This window comes from Carassius carassius, chromosome 8 (genome assembly GCF_963082965.1).
Source record: "Carassius carassius chromosome 8, fCarCar2.1, whole genome shotgun sequence".
Lineage (NCBI taxonomy): Eukaryota > Metazoa > Chordata > Actinopteri > Cypriniformes > Cyprinidae > Carassius > Carassius carassius.
Window position 1 is genome coordinate 204444 of NC_081762.1, and position 22016 is coordinate 226459.

Below are 22016 nucleotides of genomic sequence, written 5' to 3' on the forward strand. Positions count from 1 at the left end.
CATGACGTCTCTGTAACGTGTGAATCTGTCGATACGATTCACCTGAGATTCTCTTGGCTCATATTATCTGAATGTCAATGAGAACTCAGTTTGCTTTGTGAAAGTCACAGTAACAGCAAACCCTTGATTGTTATTATAGACCCGTCAGAGGAAATAAAGCAGCATGATCACTTGAGACGCGTCCAACACATGCATTCAGGCGTTCGGCATTACACTCCGTGGTTATTTTTCTGATATTTGTTCTTGTTTTAAGCATAAACCTTTTTTTTAAATGTTTTTAAAAAAATGTTTAGATATTTATATACTGAGGAAGAACATCAGTGTCTGCAGCGCATTTGTCAGTTTAGGAGCAGCTGTTATATTGACTTTAAAACTAGCAAATGATAAGGACTGTAAAAAAAAAAAGGAAAATGTGTTAAATATCACAAACAGTCAAACAAACGTTTGATGAGCATTATTACTGTTTTCAATGTTGTATTCAAGTTTCAAGTTTATCATGTGTACAGTGCAATGTCAGTGACAATTTGCACATTGAAATGCTTAGGTCGAGGCTCTCTACATTAGTGTAATACAATATAAGAGCAATATAAAACAAACCAATACAAATAAGAAATTTCTACTCTTGTAGTATGTGAAGTCTGTTTTTAAAGTGCAAATGATCTTTGTAAAGAAAATATTCCTCATGAGGTATATGCGTTGTATACATATCTGTAAGGGGTGAAGTGAGCATTACCGAGTGTTCAGAGTTCTGATGGCCTGAAGGTAAGAGCAGTTCTTCAGTCTGCTGGTTCTGGTTTAAATACTGTGCTGGGGGATTTTGCAAGCTTTCCTCAGACATAATGTGTAATATATGTGCCTATAATGATTTCAGCTGCTTTCACGACTCTAGCTTTCTGAAAAACCTCCATAGCTGGCTGGCACAGGCTTTAAGGACACCATTAGGACCAGGTGATTTTCGTGGGATGACCGTCCTGAAAGTTCTGAGCACTTTAGGTAGAGAGATATTTAAAACACATTGTTCTCATCTGCTGGAATTTCACTGCAGGGAAGGAAGGTATTGATATTCTCGAACCTTGCATAGAAGATGTTCAGTTCATCAGATAGAGAGGTAGACATACCCACATCACAGGTTTTCTGTTCTTTTTGTCTCTGTAGTCTGTGATTGAGTGCAGACTATCCCACATTCGCTTGATGTCAGATCCTTGATAGTTTGCTACCATCTTATCTCTGTATTCTCTCTTTGCATTCCCGACGGTCCTCTGAAGTTTATACCTGGATTTCCTATATGCCACTGTGTCACTGGAGTTGGTCCTGACATCGGCCTTTATCCAGGGTTTTTGATTTGGGAATGATTTGATGCAGATATATAATCGATAACAGAGTCAAGTGTATTCATTAATGTCTGTGTCTGCTGAACCCTGGAAGCTCTGCCAGTCAGTGGTTTTGAAGCAGTCCTGAAGTTTTAGCTTTGGTTCTTCTGCAGGCAGAAGGAGAATGGAGATATAAGCAGTTTTCCTGAAAGCAGGGCAGGGGGGGGGGGGGGGGGGGGTGTGATCAAGCATCTGTTCAGCTCTGGAAAAGTTATATGTTGAATGAATTTTGGGAATAACTTTTTTCAGGTTTGTCTTATTAAAGGGTTAGTTCACCAAAAAATAAAAATTATGCCATTAATAACTTACCCTCATGTTGTTCCAAACCCGTAAGACCTCCGTTTATCTTCAGAACACAGTTTAAGATATTTTAGATTTAGTCCGAGAGCTCTCAGTCCCTCCATTGAAGCTGTGTGTACGGTCTACTGTTCATGTCCAGAAAGGGAAGAAAAACATCATCAAAGTAGTCCATGTGACATCAGAGGCTCAGTTAGAATATTTTGAAGCATCGAAAATACATTTTGGTCCAAAAATAGCAAAAACTACGACTTTATTCAGCATTGTCTTCTCTACCGTGTCTGTTGTGTGAGAGAGTTCAAAACAAAGCAGTTTGTGATATCCGGTTCACGAACGATTCATTCGATGTAACCGGATCTTCTTGAACCAGTTCACCAAATCAAACTGAATCGTTTTAAACGGTTGGCGTCTCCAATACGCATTAATCCACAAATGACTTAAGCTGTTAACTTTTTTAATGTGGCTGACACTCCCTCTGAGTTCAAACAAACCAATATCCCGGAGTAATTCATTTACTCAAACAGTACACTGACTGAACTGCTGTGAAGAGAGAACTGAAGATGAACACCGAGCCGAGACGGATAAGAAGAACCGAGGAGCTGATGATACTGTGCATGTGTGATTCAGTGCGAAGCAGACCGACACACAGAGCGTCTGAACTGAACTGATTTTTTTGATGATTGATTCTGAACTGATTCTGTGCTAGTGTTATGAGCGCGGGTAAACCGAAGGCTTGAATCAAGGGCAATCATCGCAAATGACGCCATTACGTAGAGCGCAAAAGAACCGGTGAACCGTTTTCTTCAACCGGTTTATTGAACTGTCTGGAAGAACCGGTTCGCAGAAAAGTCATTTGTTGATTAATGCGTATTGGAGACGTGAACCGTTTAAAACGATTCAGTTCGATTTGGTGAACTGGTTCAAAAAGATCCGGTTACATCGAATGATTCGTTCGTGAACCGGATATCACAAACTGCTTTGTTTTGAACTCTCTCTCACAACAGACACGGAAGAGAAGACAATGCTGAATAAAGCCATAGTTTTTGCTATTTTTGGACCAAAATGTATTTTCGATGCTTCAAAATATTCTACCTGACCCTCTGATGTCACATGGACTACTTTGATGATGTTTTTCTGACCTTTCTGGACATGGACAGTAGACCGTACACACAGCTTCAATGGAGGGACTGAGAGCTCTCGAACTAAATCTAAAATATCTTAAACTGTGTTCTGAAGATAAACGGAGGTCTTACGGGTTTGGAACGACATGAGAGTTATTAATGACATAATTCTCATTTTTGGGTGAACTAACCCTTTAATGTCCCAGACAACAATAAAAACAGCGTCTTTGTGAGATACGGCCAGAAAATGGATCTAAGTGAATCTCAATGTTTTTCTCTCTTTTTGTTGCTTTGAATCAAATGGTTTTTACACAGAAATTACAGTTTTTCCAGTAATTCGGTAATGTTTTAATTCTGTAACAGTTCTCACGTCTGTCTGCATGTGGTCGTGATATTATTGTGTAATGATGTGTGTGGATGAGATGAATACTCTTGACTCGTTGAGCCGTCTGTGTGTCTGTGTCTCTGCAGGAAACACTCACAGACACACTGAGAAAACATGAAAAAGATTTATATTGGGAAAACAGCACTAAGAGCACCAAGAAATGGTTGTAAACATCAGAAGAGGAGGTAAGAGTCTAAAATCGAACAGAAAGCGAGTGACTGAATCATCAATCCATCCATCAGGCTCTTCATCTAAATGTCATCAGCTGAAGCCATCAGAGCCGTGTGTGATCGATATCATCAGCAGCTGAACGCTGCTCAAATCCAGTTACAGCCAAACAGACGGTTCCTGATGCGTATCGCCAATCTGAACATTCAAGACGATAGAAAATCATCTTTTTCTGAACTGGAAACTGTGAGGCTGAATCTTATTTTGGTCCAGCGCTGGTGTTTTGTTCACATATGGAAGAACACACACACACACACACACACACTTACAGTTTCAGTCCATCACTCTCTTCTCATCCTCATCATCCCTGTTCCTATCCTTTAGTCTCTGTTGATCTCATTTTACCATGGTAAATGTGTACTAACGAGTCACTAGTCTCTTATTCGGGTCAGAGTAAATGACTAAAGTGAAATACTTATGTAAAACAGAACAATAAAATTGCTATTAAAAACAAACATTAGAGTGTAGAGTTTTTAGCTTTCACATACAGTTGAATGTGATATAAATGCACTGAAATCAGATTAAGTGAATTAAGGGCTCAATCATAATTATTTCTCTTTGATTTTATGTCATTAGAGTCATTAAAGTATAACTCTAGTATCTCACTTATGGATACTCCACAAGCACATGAATAAATCATGTTTGGTGCTTTTGATCACTGAGTTTGTTTGCTGTAGAGCGAGTGAGGCTTTTTTTTATTGAGAGTATGTTTATATAACTACATCTCAGTCATTCGGTGGTTGAGAAGCACTGTTGTTGAGGAGTGAATGAAATGATCTGCTGGTGTTTGTCTGTGTGTAGCTGGCTGCAGGAGCAGAAGGAGGATCTGCGCAGACGTCTCGGCTGCACCACACACAAACTGCAGCAGCTGCAGAGCGAGAGCGAGGCCACGCGTCAGTATCTGGAGACAGAGCTGCGACGAGCTCAAGAACAACTGGACAAATTCACAGAGAAGCTGCGCAGGTCCGAGCAACACGGTCACTGAATGAAGCAGCTGATCAGAAAGCAGCTGAGAATTAAATATTGTGTGTGAGTGAAGTGCTTAAAGTGACCGTACAGATTTACTGTCACACACAACGATCTGAAACTAACTAGTCAAGTCACACTTATTTCAGCACTTTATTCAAAGCAGTTTCAACAAGGAAAGGAGTAGAATCAATGATGGAAACTCAACTATGGAGTCAGTTCAGGTTCTAATGTAAAAGACAGTAGAGTTATTATTTAGATTCAGTTCAGTTTTGGTTCAGTTCAGATCAATAGCAATGTTCACCTTTAAGCAGTTCTAAAAAAGGCAGCAGAGTCAGTTCAATGTTGATTCCATTCTGTTCAATGCCAGTGTCAATGTTGCAAGATGTGACTCTTAATTAATGATGCTCAGAAAGATACAAGCTTCATGTTTTAACCAGATGCACAAAATATAAAGGCCTGGAGAAAAAAATAAAAGATTTCTGAAACCTTCAATCCCACTATACACTTATGACAGATCTGTGTGTGTGTGTTTGACTTCATCATCATCTTCATCATCTTCATCTCTCCTGCAGGATTCAGAGCAGCTATGCAGCTCTACAGAGAATAAACCAGGACATGGAGGAGAAAATCCACCGAATGGTAAGAGAAAAATTCATTAAAAAAATTCATTTAAAAACCAAATGACTTCAAAAAAAGTCCAAAGAGTGACTTGAGAATCAGTGGTTGTTAATTATCTTCTTTTAATCATGGATGCGGGTAATCATGCAGCATTAATTTTATTGGATTTGTCAGCAGCTTATGACACCATTGATCACCGGATCCTTCTGACTTAAAATGGTTTGCCTGTTATTTGGAATGTAGATCCTTTTCAGTGAAGATTGGTAACTATTTCTCTGCTTCAGCACCTATTACATGTGGGGACCCACAAGGGTCCGTTTTGGGTCCAGTCCTGTTTTCATTGTTCATGCTCCCTTTGGGAATTATTTTTTAAAAAGTATGGTATTTCTTATTATCTGTTTGCAGTTGACACTCAAGTCTATTTGCCGCTGAGACCAAGTAGCAAGGATTCCATTGCTATACTCATTGAGTGAAATATACTCATAAACTCAATGCATTTTGATTGATTTATATAATTCTGCATCTCCAGTATATGTATCTAGATTTATGAATGTTTATTTCGCTGTGACGGTCAACTGCAGCTCAGAACTCAATCTGTCTAATGATGCTGTCGAGAAATTCAATGTTTTTCCTAAATGTGGCATTTTCTGTCCTCATTAGTCCAAGTTTCTCAGTAAAAACACAAATGAGACCCCAGAGACGATGTTCAAACCCTGCAAAAGAAATTGCAGTGACAACGTTTCAAATATGGGTCAAACAGTAGATGTGCAGAATCTTACGACAGGTCATTCCTCCACATTAAGCTCTTTCTAAACTGAGAGACGACCTCTACATTCACTCTAAAACACAGTCAGCCTCCGGAAACACACTGGACGCTGTTCAAAGACACTTGAGCATCTGATGCTTAAGACCTCATCACTTTCAGTTTTTTAGTAATTGGCTCATGGGGGATTTGAGACTCGACCAGAAACACACACTCTCTCTCTCTCTCACAAACACACACACACACACACCCTCTCTCTCTCAAACACACACACACACACACAGGTTAAACTCCCATGTAAAACTCAGAAAATATTCATACAGGCACTCAAGTGAAACATCAGCACCGGTCACATGACCACGATTGACAATTTCTGACTTGAGCGCACAGACGCTACTGGAAGAGAGCTGAACTGAGCTGGACGATGACATCACTGAATCAACAATGAACTGGCTTGAAATGATACATTTTTCTATTATGCGCTTGCATTATCAGCACACATTTTTCCTGTTTATCACTGTAAAGCTGCTTTGACACAATCTATATTGTATAAAGCGCTATAGAAATAAAGTTGACTTGACTAGATGATTATAGTTACACTAGTTACATTTCCAAAGCAGCTTTACAGAAAATCTTCATGTTAATGTTGATGGTATATGTTAAAGGGAAAGTTAATTCAAATTATTCCATCAATTAGTCACCCTCAAATTGTTCTGAGAGTCCACATAGTTGACGGTACCCACTGATTTCCATCTATGTATTTTTCATGTATTGATCTATTACTTTGATGTATTTTTTCCATACTATGGAAGTCAATAGCTACCGTCAACTGCCTGGTAACCAGCATTCTTCAAAATAACATTATTTTTGGGAGAGTAAATGATGACAAAATTATTTTTATCTATCGTTGCATCTATCAGATTAGAGCACTAATCTATACTAATCAATAGTATGTTCACGTTGGTTGTTTGCGTTTCAGACTCAACGTCACAAAGAGGAGAAGAGATCTCTGAGTCGAGAGATCGTCACACTGAAAAACCACCTGATGGAGGACAAGATCACCATCCAGAAGCTGCGAGAGGATAACGTACGTACAACTGACACTGAACGTTTCCATCCTCCACAGACTAGTGACGGCTTCACAGCTTCGTCTGATTGTTTTCATCAAAGCTGGCTCATAGGAACCGTCATCTCCCAGCAGGAAGTGTTCTGATGTGATCAGCTGAAGGTTCCTGACAGGTTTCACCTAACTTTTATCCGCCTCTGGTGTTGGGATCTCTGTGATGGAGCGAGTGTTTGAGGTTTGAGAGCAGCTGCTGTTTCAGTGTCCACTCGGTTTCTCTCTAGGTTCACTAGATTGCTCTCAAACGAGATGTAAGGCTCATGGACTGGGACACATCTCATGGACACAGCTCATGGACACATCAGCCTCATTCAGCTCAAATTAAATGAGGAAAGACATTTGTCTTCTGTGTTTGTCAGTAAATGACAGATATGTAATACTGATGGATTGAGAGTTGTATACTGAATGATAATTTGCCAAATTAAATTGTGTTGGTTTGTGCTTTTTTCTGTAGGATCTGTACAGGAAAGACTGTAATCTGGCGGCTCAGCTGCTCCAGTGTGGAAAATCTCCTTACAGAGCGCACAAACTGTCCGAGGTATGGCTGATGAGCACACACACACACAGACACACACACAAACACACACTCAAACACACACACACACACGTTTAAAATACATTTTAATCCAGATTTCTTTCTCTCTTTCTACCGAAAGGCCAGACGGGTTTCATTTGAAAAGAAATTTGATGGTGGCAAAGAGAAATGGTGCTGATTTGTAACAGTTGGTGGTTTTACTGCTTACAGAGTCTGTTTACAGACATGGCCAATATTCTGTTCATCACGGAGAGAACAGAGCTCTTCCCATAATGCATCTCTGCTGCGTCCTTCTGATGAGGACAGATGAGGGTTTTCTTTGTATGATTCATCATATGTGCCATTTGACATATGCACATGTTTCTCAGAGAATGCAGTGATTTTGCGAGAGAAAGCAAAGTTTCTTGGAGGAATGCAATAGTTTTGTGAGAGAATGCAGAATTTTTGTGTGCAAATGCAAAGTTCAGTACTCATACTTGTATTCAATACTCAAAAAGAGTATGTAGAAGTTTTGCGAGTGAATGCAAAGTTTTAGATTTTTCCCTCACCATGTCCCTTTAGGAGTATGATTTATTATTTCCAACACATTTGTTCTCTTCTAGAGTCTTGTCTCTATCAAGAGTTTCTCTGTGTGTTTGTTTTAGCTTCCCGCTGATCTTCAGGAGCGAGTGAGCTCGCACATGGAGCAGCAGAGTCACGGCTGGAGCACAGCGCTGCATCACTCCTTCTCAGACGCCGTTCCCACCGCCATCATCGGCCGGGTCCTGGAGAAACCTGAGCCTGGGAGAAGCTGTCCGGTCACACGCTCGCCGAGCCCACAAGCCCCAGAATTCCCATCCGGCACGGGCAACAAAGTTCAGCGGCACACGGTGTATAAGTCGTCTGACCTGTACTGCAGTGACACGGCCCTGTACTGTCCCTCTGATGAGCGGCGGAGTGACCACTGGCCGGAGAGACGGCAGAGCGCTGACCAGAGCGGACGGATCCCAGGACACACGTCCAGCGACGGCAACCTGGACGACGAGAGCTTCCACCTGCATGGAGATCCTTTCCATGGGTTCGTCCTTGGATCTCTTCCCGCCTCCAGCCGTTATTCCAGCTGCAGCACAGCCTCGGATGAGAAGGATCACGCGTCATCCTCCTCCCAGCAGGCTCTGTTCGCTGACTGGCGTGATGGAGACTATGTGTGCAAGAACTTATCCTCAACTGGAAAGGAATGTCCAGGTTTTCCCAAGTCAAGCAGCTCCCAGCACGTGGGCTCACAGAACGGCCGATCCGGAGACAGACGCTTCCACATCCCTGCGGACACAACGGGCCGCTGGCGGCAGATGAGCATGGAGGACATCAGCAGCTTCTCACCCTTCAGTTTCCCAGAGCGCTACTTCACGGTCGGTCCTGCCAAGATTAAAGCAGATCCTCTTTACAGCAGCTTCCAGGAGGAAGACAACATCTTCCACAGACGCGCGCCGGATCCACGATTCCCTGCGTCAGAGGGATCGAGTCCTGCGCTGTACTCGAAGATGAGTCTGAATCCACTGAAGGCAGAAAGAGGACTGATGTTTCACTCAAAGGGTTCGACAAGCAGCTTTTTCATAGCTGGAAACGGCAATGACAAGGAGAACACGACTAAAGACGCTTTACAGAGAGATTACGCTGATGAAAGTCCCAGCAGTTCAGTGGAGTCACTAAACCACGGTCTGGACGTCCAGAAATACAAAGATCTTAAAAACCCTGGAGCTCAGAAAATTACGCCACAGCATCAAAAGTTTGGAAACGCTGGACTCAGTCGCAAAAACAGTCTGACTAAAGCTCAGCTTTATGGAACGCTTCTTAACTAACAATCAGTAAAATATACTGCAGCAAAATAAAGAACAATATGTGAACATGTTTGCAAACCATTTGACTGTTGTCATGTTGAGTTTTTCTGGATAGTGGAAAGAGTCTTGCTTGATTTTACACCTGACGTATGTGTTTCCAAAGACTTGTACTGTCTCTTCAGCCCCTCGTCTGTCATTGGTCGTTCAGACAGATTGTCCCGCCCCAAACTCACCTGATTGGTTCAGTCAGAAGTTGACAATTTGGGCTGCTCAAAAAACAGAACTATGTTGTTTATCAAACTGGATTACTGTCACAATAACAGCAGCATTAAAGGAAATTAACTGAAATTATCTAAATACATTTTTCAGGGAAAACCTTAAAATGAATTAAAAAGAGAAAATGTTTGCAACTTTAGAGTCTCAATGTATTGCATGCTTAGTTTTAAATTTTATGATATTGTTTTTTGTTTTTTTTTACCCATTTTTGTTTGTGTATATGGTATTTTCCATACATAATTAACAAATTAATCACCAAACTTTGTTCCAAACTCTTATTCGTATACAAAGAGTATATCTTTACCAATTAGTCAAATGTTTTAATTTAGTGATTAAGTATTATCAGTCTAATTCATCGGGTCAAATCTAAACCACTTTCTCTTTAGACAAAATCAGAAACTATAACAGCTATTAAAGTCATAGTACAGTTAGTTCTGTTACAAACGTTTTACAAATTATTTGATTCTAAATAATATTTCATCTTTAGGACTACAGCAGATCAACACACGACATTTACAAACACTTACATTTTCCACCTAACACTGATTTTATCTACACGATACACCAGGAATGTACAAACAGTGTGTAAATGAGGTTATTTATGCTTTGTATGAATATACAGAGTGAGTGATGAGCTGAACTTGTGTAAAGTCACTGTGTTGGTTTACCTGCGATGCCTTTCAGTGGAGGTTTAAAGCAGATATAAACTCACACACAGTGCTGTATTAGAAAGATCTGCTCTGAGAGGAAGGCTCTCTTTCTAGATGGAAATCAGATCAGATTAGAAGACTGTTCTTCCACAGCAGCCAAACCCTCGTCATCTTTAAACATGAATAGGATTGTGTTGTAATGAAAGCATATACAAATATGTAATTCAGACAGATGTTGATAGTTAAAGTGACAGTGATTGTGTGTTTTGATGTTTCTACCTCACCATCCGATCTGACCACATTAAAGGAGAAACTGATTCTAGACGCATGTTTCTATATTTTTTCTGTATTTATCTTTACTTAATAAATCCTTTCCATACCAAAAACATTTGTCTGTGTGAATTGATGAGTATATTTAATTACAACATGTTATAATGAAAAACATACAATGATATAATATTATCTGTTATTAAGGACACAAATAAAACACAAGTATAAAAGTAAACAAACATGAAATAGCCATAACAAATAAAAATATCCATGAAATGTTTTTTTTTTTAAGTGTATGTGCAGCTGACATTGAATGTAGAAATATTGGACTCAAACAGATCCGAAGCAAAAAGCAATAGGAGTTCAGCACTTCTCATGTTTTATTTACATATACTTCTTGGCTTCAGTAGAGGTCTCACATGACTCTAGGGTTTTTTAATTTTGAGTTTTCGTGAACTGCATGGAAACCAGCAAGTGCAACCTGCATTATCAGCTCAGCAGACCGGACAGAAACTGATCACAGTCTGAAGATTGAAGCCTGTTAGGAACAGCTCTGACCCTCCACAGAGACGCTTGCTGTGCTCCATTATTAAACACTCACACACATGAAACAGAATCGGATAGCAGCGGCTCTCATTTCCTACAGACACACAGATATGAGACGAGCGAGAGCCACATCACCTCAAGATCTGATCAAACCCAGCAGAAACAGACTGAACTGGAGTCTTCATCAGCGCTCTCTTCAGCGTGAATCATGATCATATGTGTTTAAATGTTTAGTCCATCCTAATGAAACACACAGATGCTCTCATGCATATCTGTGAATGTTCAGTGTGTGCGTCATTCACCTCTCCTGGGTCTACAGTGACTGAGCTGAGACATTAAATTTAGAAAATATAATCCTCTACGTCCGCTACGTTCTCAAAACTCAGGCAATTTGATAATACCTAGAATATCAAAATCAACTGCAGGCGGCAGATCCTTTTCCTATTTGGCGCCCAAACTCTGGAATAACCTACCTAACATTGTTCGGGAGGCAGACACACTCTTGCAGTTTAAATCTAGATTAAAGACCCATCTCTTTAACCTGGCATACACATAACATACTAATATGCTTTTATTATCCAAATCCGTTAAAGGATTTTTAGGCTGCATTAATTAGGTAAACCGGAACCGGAAACACTTCCCATAACACCCGATGTACTTGCTACATCATTAGAAGAATGGCATCTACGCTAATATTTGTCTGTTTCTCTCTTGTTCCGAGGTCACCGTGGCCACCAGATCCAGTCTGTGTCCAGATCAGAGGGTCACTGCAGTCACCCGGATCCAGTCTGTATCCAGACCAGATGCTGGATCAGCACCTAGAAAGGACCTCTACATCCCTGAAAGACAGCAGAGACCAGGACAACTAGAGCCCCAGATACAGATCCCCTGTAAAGACCTTGTCTCAGAGGAGCACCAGGACAAGACCACAGGAAACAGATGATTCTTCTGCACAATCTGACTTTGCTGCAGCCTGGAATTGAACTACTGGTTTCGTCTGGTCAGAGGAGAACTGGCCCCCCAACTGAGCCTGGTTTCTCCCAAGGTTTTTTTCTCCATTCTGTCACCGATGGAGTTTCGGTTCCTTTGTCTTGTTTAGTTGGGGACACTTGACTGATTGCACAGACACTATTGAAGAGAGCTGAACTGATGATGAATCACTGACTCATCAATGAACTGACTTTAGCTGGAAAATGACTCTGTTATTATCTTCTTGCATCATTGACAAACTATCTTCCTGTTTAACTCTGTAAAGCTGCTTTGAAACAGTCAGTATTGTATAAAGCATTGTACAAATAAAGGTGATTTGACTTTAAAATGATTCATTTTAATTCTACATTTTTATGATTTAATGAATGATTAACTTTTCATTAATCTCACAAACCCCCTGCAGTTTCTTTATGAACCCCAGTTTTGGAAACCTTGGCGTAATGTAATGTTTAATGCACTTCATGTTGTAAATAACTACGAATGTAATATATTTTCTTATGATATTTTAATATCAATATGGTACAAGATTTATATATTTAAATCAATGTGATAAACAAGTTAGGTCAAAAGTAAGCTAAAAGTAATCAGAAAGATTCAGATTCTGATCATATTATGTAAAATGTGTAAAGTGTGTAATCTGGAATCAGTAACGGACTACAATTACACACAGGCCTCACCGCATCCTCGTGAACGCTCCTCAGGGACCCGGATGAACATGTGGTGATGAAGATGAAGAGGAGGAGATGAAGATCGTGATCCTCCAGTGAAGCTCACAAAACTACATAATCTGTCTGATGAACAATAATAACAAACAATAACAATAATAAAATATATTTAGATAAAGAACGAAAAAATCCTATTAATAAAACAGTCAAACTCAAAGGTCTGCCTTTCACATATTTATGACTCTTCATACTAAATATAATAAATTATAATATATCCGAACTTATTTTATAATACTGATAAAAAACTACTATTTCTACAGAAAATAAAACGAGACAGTGTATCTGAAAATTACAGAAAATGTATCTGGAGTTCTATACAAATAAAGCTCAACAAACAAACAAACAAACAAACAAACAAACAGCTTTCCTCGTGTGAAATACGCGACCGGAACTGCTGCACGGGATCGGTGTTGCCAAGTCCTCGGTTTTCCCGCGGAATCGGGATACTTTAACACGGTTTCCGCGGGTTGAAGCGAATAACACAGGGAATAATGCACAGAGAGAAGAAATAAATATAAATAATTACATAGAGTAAAATTATTAAATACAATTTGATTCAATAAATAATTCATTTAAATAAAATAAAACATTGATTAAAATAAATACATATAGACAAAGTATATATAAGTAAATATATTCAAATAGATAGTAAAAAAAGAATATTTAAATAAACTTTTAATAAATAAAACATTGATAAAAATAAAGATTAATTAACTAAAAATACATATAATAGTACAGTTCTATCCTTTAAATAATAACATGTAACTTTTAAGACATAAAATGTTATGTTAGTCACATGTAAATAGAGTATATTAGGGTTGTGACGGTGAGGATATACTGGTATCACTGACCTTTCACTTTTCAGATCAGCTGATTGAATGGACAACAACAAAACAGAACAGCGACAAACTCACTTCTATTAAACAGAACTTTCATTTACAAACTATAGAAAATACACCAAGGCCTAATATAAAATAACAAATAACTTACACAGTTTAAATAAATACAAAATAATCAGCAAACACTTTTGAACCAAATAAGTAAGAACCTTACGTCTCTTGTACAAGGACAGATTTCGTTACTCACACATAAAGAGTGATTTATCGCCACCTACTGGCTAAACTATGAAACATACAAGATCTACTGGTGAAATATCAGCATTCTTGGTACAGAGCAGTTGTATCTACAAAAATATATTTATGCAATAATAGTAGTATTATGACTATATATATATATATATATATATATATATATATATATATATATATATATATATATATATATATATATATAGTGTTTGTGGTGTTGTTAAATTGAACCTAGTTTCCACTGCAATTAACAAAGATAATAAATCTCTGGTAATCATGAATAGCATGATTGTAATAGTGCTGATCTCATCATGGGCACTTCTTATCTCATCTAGGAATTATTTGGTTTAGCTACTTACATCTTGCTCTTCCTAACAGTCTGAGTCCAGCCAGTGACATTTGTGAACATAACCCCGCCTACTTTCATCTGATTGGCCATCATCACAAACACTACTGAATATTAATAAAAACAATAAAACCTTACAATAAAGTCTCATTTGTTAATTTAAGTGACTGCATTAACTAACAAAGAATGAACAATATATTGACAATGAATGACCAGTTAATCTTTTAAACGCTAGCAGATACAACCTTTGATTTGAATAATGTGTTAGGGTTAGGGTTAGGAGCCGCATTTGAGTTTATTTTTTGGTTTCATAATTTACTTATAGTTGTCCTTTCTATTGCCTTTGAGTAGTATATCTTCTACAGCCAGGAGAGGGCGCTATCATATAAATTGGAGCGGTCAGAGCATGAGGAGGAGAAGGCGTGCCAGCAGATACAGTCTGCAGATCCAGTTGACCTCGGCCTGGATGTGTGTTGCCGGAGCTTTTGCTTATAGGAGAAAGCTGAACTCGAAGCGCTACAAAGGAATACTTAAAGTCATTTAAATCAGTTCACATTTTTTGTTTTGTACTTTGTTTATTTGCAATAAATATCAACAAACATTCCATGACAACACTTGGATTTTCTTTACCCGCATTCTCCAGGTAGTTGGAAACAATAACAGGGGGTTACAGGGAAAACCCAACATTGTTTTTTGCCATTATATTTTGTCAAAGACTATTGCTGTGAATTTATCAAAGACGGATTTATATTGGAACTACACGATATGAAGACGAAGGAAACGTCAATCTAAGCCTGGCAAGCCAAATAAAGAAACACTTTGATGGAGGTATGTGCTTTCATAAAGCAAGGCCAAATATATAAAAATGGTGAAATCACAGCCTAATTGGAACAAATGAAATGCAACGATATGTTGATTTTTGGAAGGAAAACAAACTATTTCTACATTTTTGAGGACTTTTGCATTGATTGAAGCAAGATAAATATTTTTTGTGATTTTTATTTTTTGAGAGCCATGGCTGATTCTAATGAAGAAGAAACAACTCCTGTTAAAGACATGAGTGAAAGTGTCGCGCAATTGCGGTCATCTAGAGGAGGAAAAATTTCACATGTAACACGGAGAATGAACATTGTGAATGATTTAATGATTGAGCCAGAGTTTCTTGATGAAGTTAAACAAAACATGGTCAAGTTTAATGAATTTCTTGAAGAGTTCAAAGCCGTGCACTCCTCCTATAGTGAAATGTTGGATGAGGAGGCAAAACAAGAAGACCACGAAACATGGTATCAGCCTAGATATGTACAGATAATGGCTTTTATGGCTAACGTTGAAAAATGGATGTCAGCCATAGAAAACCCAGGTTCCCAAGCTTTAGTTGAAGTCTCCTCTTCTGTCACCCAAGTAGAGGACTCTGATATTGATATTGATGCTCAATCAATTAGATCACATACATCGTCAGTATCATTGCGCATTAGTGCAGAGGCAGAGAGAGTAGCTTTAATAGCTAAAGCGGCAAAGCTGCAAGAAAGGCATGCAATTGAGGAGCAGGAGCATATTCTGAGAAAAAAGAGAGAATCTTTAGAGTTGCATTCTGAAATTGAAGCCACTACTGCAAAAATTAATTATCTGAAAGAAGCTGAAATAGAAATGTATAAACCTGCCCAGTCTGATATCACAGTTCAGATACCTTTGTTAGGTGCAGAAGCAGATGAAGTAAAGACAGAATCAATGGATGAAAAGTTTGTTAGCTCACTGTATCTCCATGACAGGACTTCCCCAGTAGTTAAAACCAGGCCAGGTGTTCAGGTTCAACTCCTCTTCTTAATTTAGGCCCAGATAGGTATCACAGCAGACCTGTTTTCCAGCCCAGGGCTAGCAGTGATATCCAGCCACAACTACAGCAGACCTCAGCTCACAGTATTCCTCCTATTATCTCCCAGTCACTTGCAAGTTCAGTCCCAGCCATTCAGTCCACTGTATCTCAATGGCAAATTCCTACACGCAGATCAGCACAGGAAAGCCATATGATCAAAATTCTGGAAAAGCAGAGTGAATTGACAAAGATTCTTATGAAACAGCAGCTTCTGTCTACACTACCGCAAGGTAGCATTCCACTCTTTGATGGACAAGTTCTTGAGTACAAGTCATTCATTCACTCCTTTGAAAATATGGTTGAAAGCAAAACTGATAACAATAAAGATAGATTGCAGTTTCTTATTCAATATACAAGAGGCCCAGCACAAAGGTTGGTCAAGAGCTGTGAGTACTTGTCACAAGATAGAGGCTACCAGAGAGCAAAAGAATTGCTAAAGGAAAACTTTGGAAACGAATACAAGATCTCTTGTGCTTACTTGGAAAAGGCCCTATCCTGGTCCCAAATAAAATCTGAGGATTGTAAATCACTACAGGATTATACCATGTTCCTTAGGAGCTGCTGCAATGCTATGGAGGAAATGGAATATATGGAGGAGCTGGATACCATATCCAATATGAGAAGCATTGTGCTCAAGCTACCATACAAGCTTCGGGAGAGATGGCGTAACAAGGCTTATGAGCTGCAAGAACAACGTTGTCGTAGGGTAAGGATTTTAGATTTAGTCTGCTTTATAGAAAAACATGCTCGCATAGCAGCTGATCCAGTATTTGGTGATCTTCAAGATCAGTTGGCTAGTAGAGGAAAGGCTAGATCCCCAGTCAAATCACAGGCCTCAAAGTCATCTGGCAGTAGTTTTGCCACTAGTATAACTATTGCCCAAAAGCAGATGAAGTTTGATCTTTCTTGCCCCTTCTGTAGCGCAAGACACACATTGGACATGTGTAAAGACTTTTTAAAGATAACACATAGAGACAAGCTCAGTTTTTTAAAGACCAAAGGCATATGCTTTGGATGTCTCTCCACAGGCCACATTAGCAGAGACTGCAAAAGGCATCTCAGCTGTAAAGTATGTAAGCAAGCTCACCCTAGTGTCCTACATATTGAGGCCAAAGATAGTTTTGTCGAAAAGGCAGAAAGATCCTCTAATGCTACAGGCGGTGCATCGGCAGGGTTATGTGGTCATATAGGGGCCGGAGATCAAGAGAGTGTGCTGTCCATTGTCCCAGTTCAGGTTAAGGCAGCAAAGGGCAGCCAAATTTTACAGGTGTATGCTCTCCTGGACCCTGGATCCTCTGCCACCTTCTGCTCCGAGGATCTTATGTTTCGGCTCAATCTGAAAGGTAGAAAAGCACACATTCTTCTACGCACAATGAATCAAGAACAAACTGTTCCAACTCATGTCGTATCTGAAGTAGAAGTTTCAGCACTAGACAGCAATAACTTCTTACCTCTTCCTGATCTCTTCACTCAAAAAGAAATGCCAGTTACCACAAACAGCATTCCCAAGCAGAAAGACTTAGCACAATGGAAGTATCTAAGTCGAGTCAAACTTCCCAGCATTAATTCAAAGGTGGAGCTGTTGATTGGCACGAATGCTCCAAAGTGCTTAGAACCATGGGAGGTTGTTAATAGTCAAAGTGGGGGCCCCTATGCAGTTAGAACCTTATTGGGGTGGGTTGTAAACGGGCCACTAAGAAGTGCTGATTGCAGTGCAGAGAGTGTGACTGTGAATAGGATAGCGGTTGCAAGTCTAGAACAGCTTCTGATCTCACAATATAATCAGGATTTTAGTGAGGTAGCATCTGAGGAGAAGACCGAAATGTCAATTGAGGACAGAAGGTTTTTAAAGATAGCCAATGAAGCGGTCTTACAAGATGGACATTACTATCTGAAGTTGCCCTTTAGGAAAACTGATGTCAGCATGCCTAACAATCGCCAAGTTGCAGAACAGCGCCTCCAAACTCTGAAAAGAAAAATGAAAAAAGATGAACAATACAAACAAGAATATATTGCCTTTATCAATGACATCTTTGAAAATCATTATGCAGAGGAGGTCCCAGTGGAAGAACTCACACAGGCACCTGGGAAGGTATGGTACATACCACACCACGGAGTGTACCACCCCAAAAAGAAGAAACTTATAGTGGTGTTTGATTGTGCAGCTACTTACAAAGGTGTATCCCTCAACACAGAGCTACTACAGGGTCCTGATCTGACCAATTCTCTTGTCGGAGTCATTTGGAGATTCCGCAAAGAACCTATAGGAATTATGGCTGACATTAAGTCAATGTTCCATCAGGTGGGAGTAGAGAAATCAGGTGTGGACTACCTTCGCTTCCTGTGGTGGCCACAGGGTGACACCCGTCAAACCCCAAAGGAATACCATATGCTTGTGCACATATTCGGTGCAGTGTCCTCCCCAAGTTGTGCAAGTTTTGCATTACGAAAAACTGCTGATGACAATGAAAGCTGTTTTCCTCTGCACGTAGCTGAAACAATCAGGCACAACTTTTATGTGGATGATTGTGTTAAATCCATGGCTGAAGAGTCTGAAGCCATCCAGCTAGTAAAAGACCTCAACGCACTATGCTACAAAGGTGGATTCCAGCTCACTCAATGGGTCAGCAATAATCGGGCAGTTCTAACATCCATTCCAAAAGAAAAATGGGCAAAAGAAATCAAAACACTAGATCTTGACAAAGACAGCCTGCCAATTGAAAGAGCCCTAGGACTGCAGTGGTGCAGGCATACTTTCTGTTGTAAGTTCCATTTTTGATCCCCTCGGGTTTCTTGCTCCTCTTATTCTCTCAGCCAAGCAGTTGCTACAAGAGCTCTGCAAGAGAGGCTTTGGATGGGATGAACATTTGCCCCAAGCTGTAGTAGACAGGTGGGAAGAATGGACAAACAATTTAGAAAGAATAAAAAGCTTCAGTGTAGCACGTTGTTTGAAACCAAAAGGCTATGGGACAACAAAGTGTGCAGAACTACACCACTTTGCTAAAGCCAGTGAGAATGGCTATGGCTCAGTAAGCTACATAAGACAAGCTAATGAACAGGACATTATACATGTTACCTTTCTCATGGGAAAGTCCAGAGTCCTTCCTTTAAAGAGCATCACAGTACCACGTCTGGAGGTGGCTGCTGCAGCATTGTTGGTAAAGGTGGACAAAATGCTAAGGAGAGAACTACATCTACCCTTAAAGCCCTCCGTTTTCTGGACTGACAGCCAAACCGTACTTAAGTACATTAGAAGTGAAACTGCAAGATTTAAAACGTATGTGGCAAACAGGGTCTCGCTGATTCGGGATAACTCGGAGCTGTCCCAATGGAGATACGTAAGAAGTAAAGACAATCCAGCTGATAATTCCTCGAGAGGATTGAGTGCAGGCAAATTCATGGAGCAAAGGAGGTGGATGCATGGCCCAGAGTTCCTATGGAAACCTGAGGAAGATTGGTTAGAGGTGAAGGCATTGGGCTTAGTGTTACAGGATGATCCAGAGGTTAGGAGAAACACTACTGTGCTTACAACAGTGGTGACCACTGAAACACCCACAGACCAGCTTATTTCATACTTTTCAAATTGGATTAGGCTACTTAAAGCAGTGGCATGGTACATGAAACTAAAAAAGGCCTTGAGACTGAGAATCAAAAAACAAAAGGGCTCTCCATCATATCAAGTCGTTACCCGCTCCCACAGCCAAAAGGCAAGCCCAAAATTTGAGGTTTTTAGGACCAAACCTGGTGGACAACTCCTCACAGTGGAAGATCTCTTACAGGCAGAAAGGTCAGTTATCTCTTATGTTCAGAGGCAAGCATTCCAAGCTGAAATTACAACACTGAAAATGACCCCACCTAAAGTGAAAAGGAGCAGCAGGATCTTTAGGCTTGATCCTGTGCTAGATGAAGGCATCTTAAGAGTAGGTGGCCGGATGCATAAATCTGCCATGCTTGATGAAACCAAACACCCCTGTATCTTGCCCAAAGATTCACACATTTCAATTCTTCTTTTAAGACACATTCATGAACGCTGTGGTCACAGTGGCAGGAATCACATGCTCCCAGAGCTCCGTAAAAAATATTGGATTAGTAAGACCAACTCTTTAGCAAGAAAGGTGCTCTCAAGATGTGTCATGTGTCGACGTTTGAAGGGCAAAGCAGGTGAGCAGAAAATGGCAGATTTGCCGCTAGAAAGAATCCTACCTGACCTCCCTCCCTTTACCAATGTCGGATTGGACTACTTTGGCCCGATTGAAGTGAGGCGAGGAAGAAGCACCATTAAAAGGTATGGAGTTCTGTTTACATGTATGTCCAGCAGAGCTGTTCATTTGGAAGTTGCTTTCTCCTTAGACACTGACTCATGCATTCATGCTTTGAGGAGATTTGTTTGCAGAAGGGGGCAGGTTAAGCACATCAGATCTGACAACGGAACGAACCTGGTGGGTGCTCAGGTGGAGCTCAAGAAAGCTCTGATGATGCTGGACAAGTCAAGGATCCAGGATGCCCTGCTTCCTGATGGAATCGAATGGAGTTTCAACCCACCAGCAGCATCGCACCATGGCGGAGTCTGGGAAAGGCTTATAAGATCTGTTCGTTACGTGCTGAACTCCACACTCCATCAACAGTCCATCGATGATGAGGGTCTTCAAACTCTATTTTGTGAGGTAGAGGCTATTCTAAACAACCGTCCTCTCTCCACAGTGTCCTCAGACCCATATGACCTGGAACCGCTGACCCCAAACCACATCCTCCTCCTAAAAACCCAGCCCATTATGCCTCCTGGAACCTTCCTGAAATCAGACCTTTATGCTAGACGCCGCTGAAAACAGGTTCAGTACATGGCAGATCTTTTCTGGCATAGATGGACCAAAGAATATGTTCTTCTACTCCAGGAAAGGCAAAAATGGACCATAGTGAAAAAGAACCTGAATGTTGGAGATCTGGTTCTAGTGGTTGACCCCACTGCTCTTAGAGGATCATGGCCATTAGGAAGAGTTCTAGAGACCAAGCCTGATCGAAAGGGGCTGGTCCGATCCGTGAAGCTACAGACACAGACTTCAATCCTTGATAGGCCCATTACCAAGCTGTGCCGAATTCTGGAGACTGAAGAGTGTCTGGCGCCTCCTAAAGATCACCAATAAGGGATGTAATGTATACATATATACGTATTTTTTCTAAAGCATTAAGAGATTATTGATTTCTGGCTCCTTTTTTATTTTTATTTTAAATAATTGATTCTATAGAGAACAATTAGGGGCCGGTGTGTAGGAGCCGCATTTGAGTTTATTTTTTGGTTTCATAATTTACTTATAGTTGTCCTTTCTATTGCCTTTGAGTAGTATATCTTCTACAGCCAGGAGAGGGCGCTATCATATAAATTGGTGCGGTCAGAGCATGAGGAGGAGAAGGCGTGCCAGCAGATACAGTCTGCAGATCCAGTTGACCTCGGCCTGGATGTGTGTTGCCGGAGCTTTTGCTTATAGGAGAAAGCTAAACTTGAAGCGCTACAAAGGAATACTTAAAGTCATTTAAATCAGTTCACATTTTTTGTTTTGTACTTTGTTTATTTGCAATAAATATCAACAAACATTCCATGACAACACTTGGATTTTCTTGGATTCGGGCTGAGTCTGACCCTGTACGCGCATTCTCCAGGTAGTTGGAAACAATAACAGGGGGTTACAGGGTTGCCATTATAAGTGAATGTTGAAGTTAATGTTAAGATGAGTAAGTGCAGTAAAAGTGTAGTATGCTGAAGTCTAGTGTGTGTGTGATGGTGAACTGGTTGTGTTTCTACAGCAGCGGTGTGCTGCTCACCGGAGAACTGAATAAGAGTTTGATCGAGACGCTTCAGCCTATGATCTCCGCACATCAGGAGAGACGCAGACTTACAGATCGTCCAGCAGGTCATGAGCCCTCGCAAACTACACCTCAAACACCAGAGACCAGACTCTGACCCTCAGTGACCCACAGACACTGACCGCTCCACTCCGCCAGCAAGAGATCATCACACTCTGACGTTGGAA

General features: G+C 40.3%; 1 protein-coding gene across 1 annotated transcript; it reads left to right on the forward strand.

Moving 5' to 3' along the window:
- The first annotated feature begins 3055 nt into the window (after positions 1-3055).
- On the forward strand, positions 3056-10018 carry LOC132144582 (brain-enriched guanylate kinase-associated protein-like). Its single transcript, XM_059555146.1, has 6 exons — positions 3056-3358; positions 4203-4364; positions 4943-5009; positions 6731-6838; positions 7329-7412; positions 8054-10018. The coding sequence occupies exons 1-6, from the start codon at positions 3288-3290 to the stop codon at positions 9245-9247; spliced, it is 1686 nt and encodes a 561-aa protein (XP_059411129.1). The 5' UTR covers positions 3056-3287; the 3' UTR covers positions 9248-10018.
- Positions 10019-22016: the final 11998 nt, after the last annotated feature.

What these genes read in the sequence shown, in the direction of transcription:
- LOC132144582 (XM_059555146.1), top strand. Translation starts at nt 3,288, where the DNA reads ATGAAAAAGATTTATATTGGGAAAACAGCACTAAGAGCACCAAGAAAT. An exon ending in TGTAAACATCAGAAGAGGAG is followed by an intron (nt 3,359 to 4,202) that starts GTAAGAGTCTAA and finishes GTCTGTGTGTAG; the next exon opens with CTGGCTGCAGGAGCAGAAGG. An exon ending in AGGAGAAAATCCACCGAATG is followed by an intron (nt 5,010 to 6,730) that starts GTAAGAGAAAAA and finishes TTTGCGTTTCAG; the next exon opens with ACTCAACGTCACAAAGAGGA.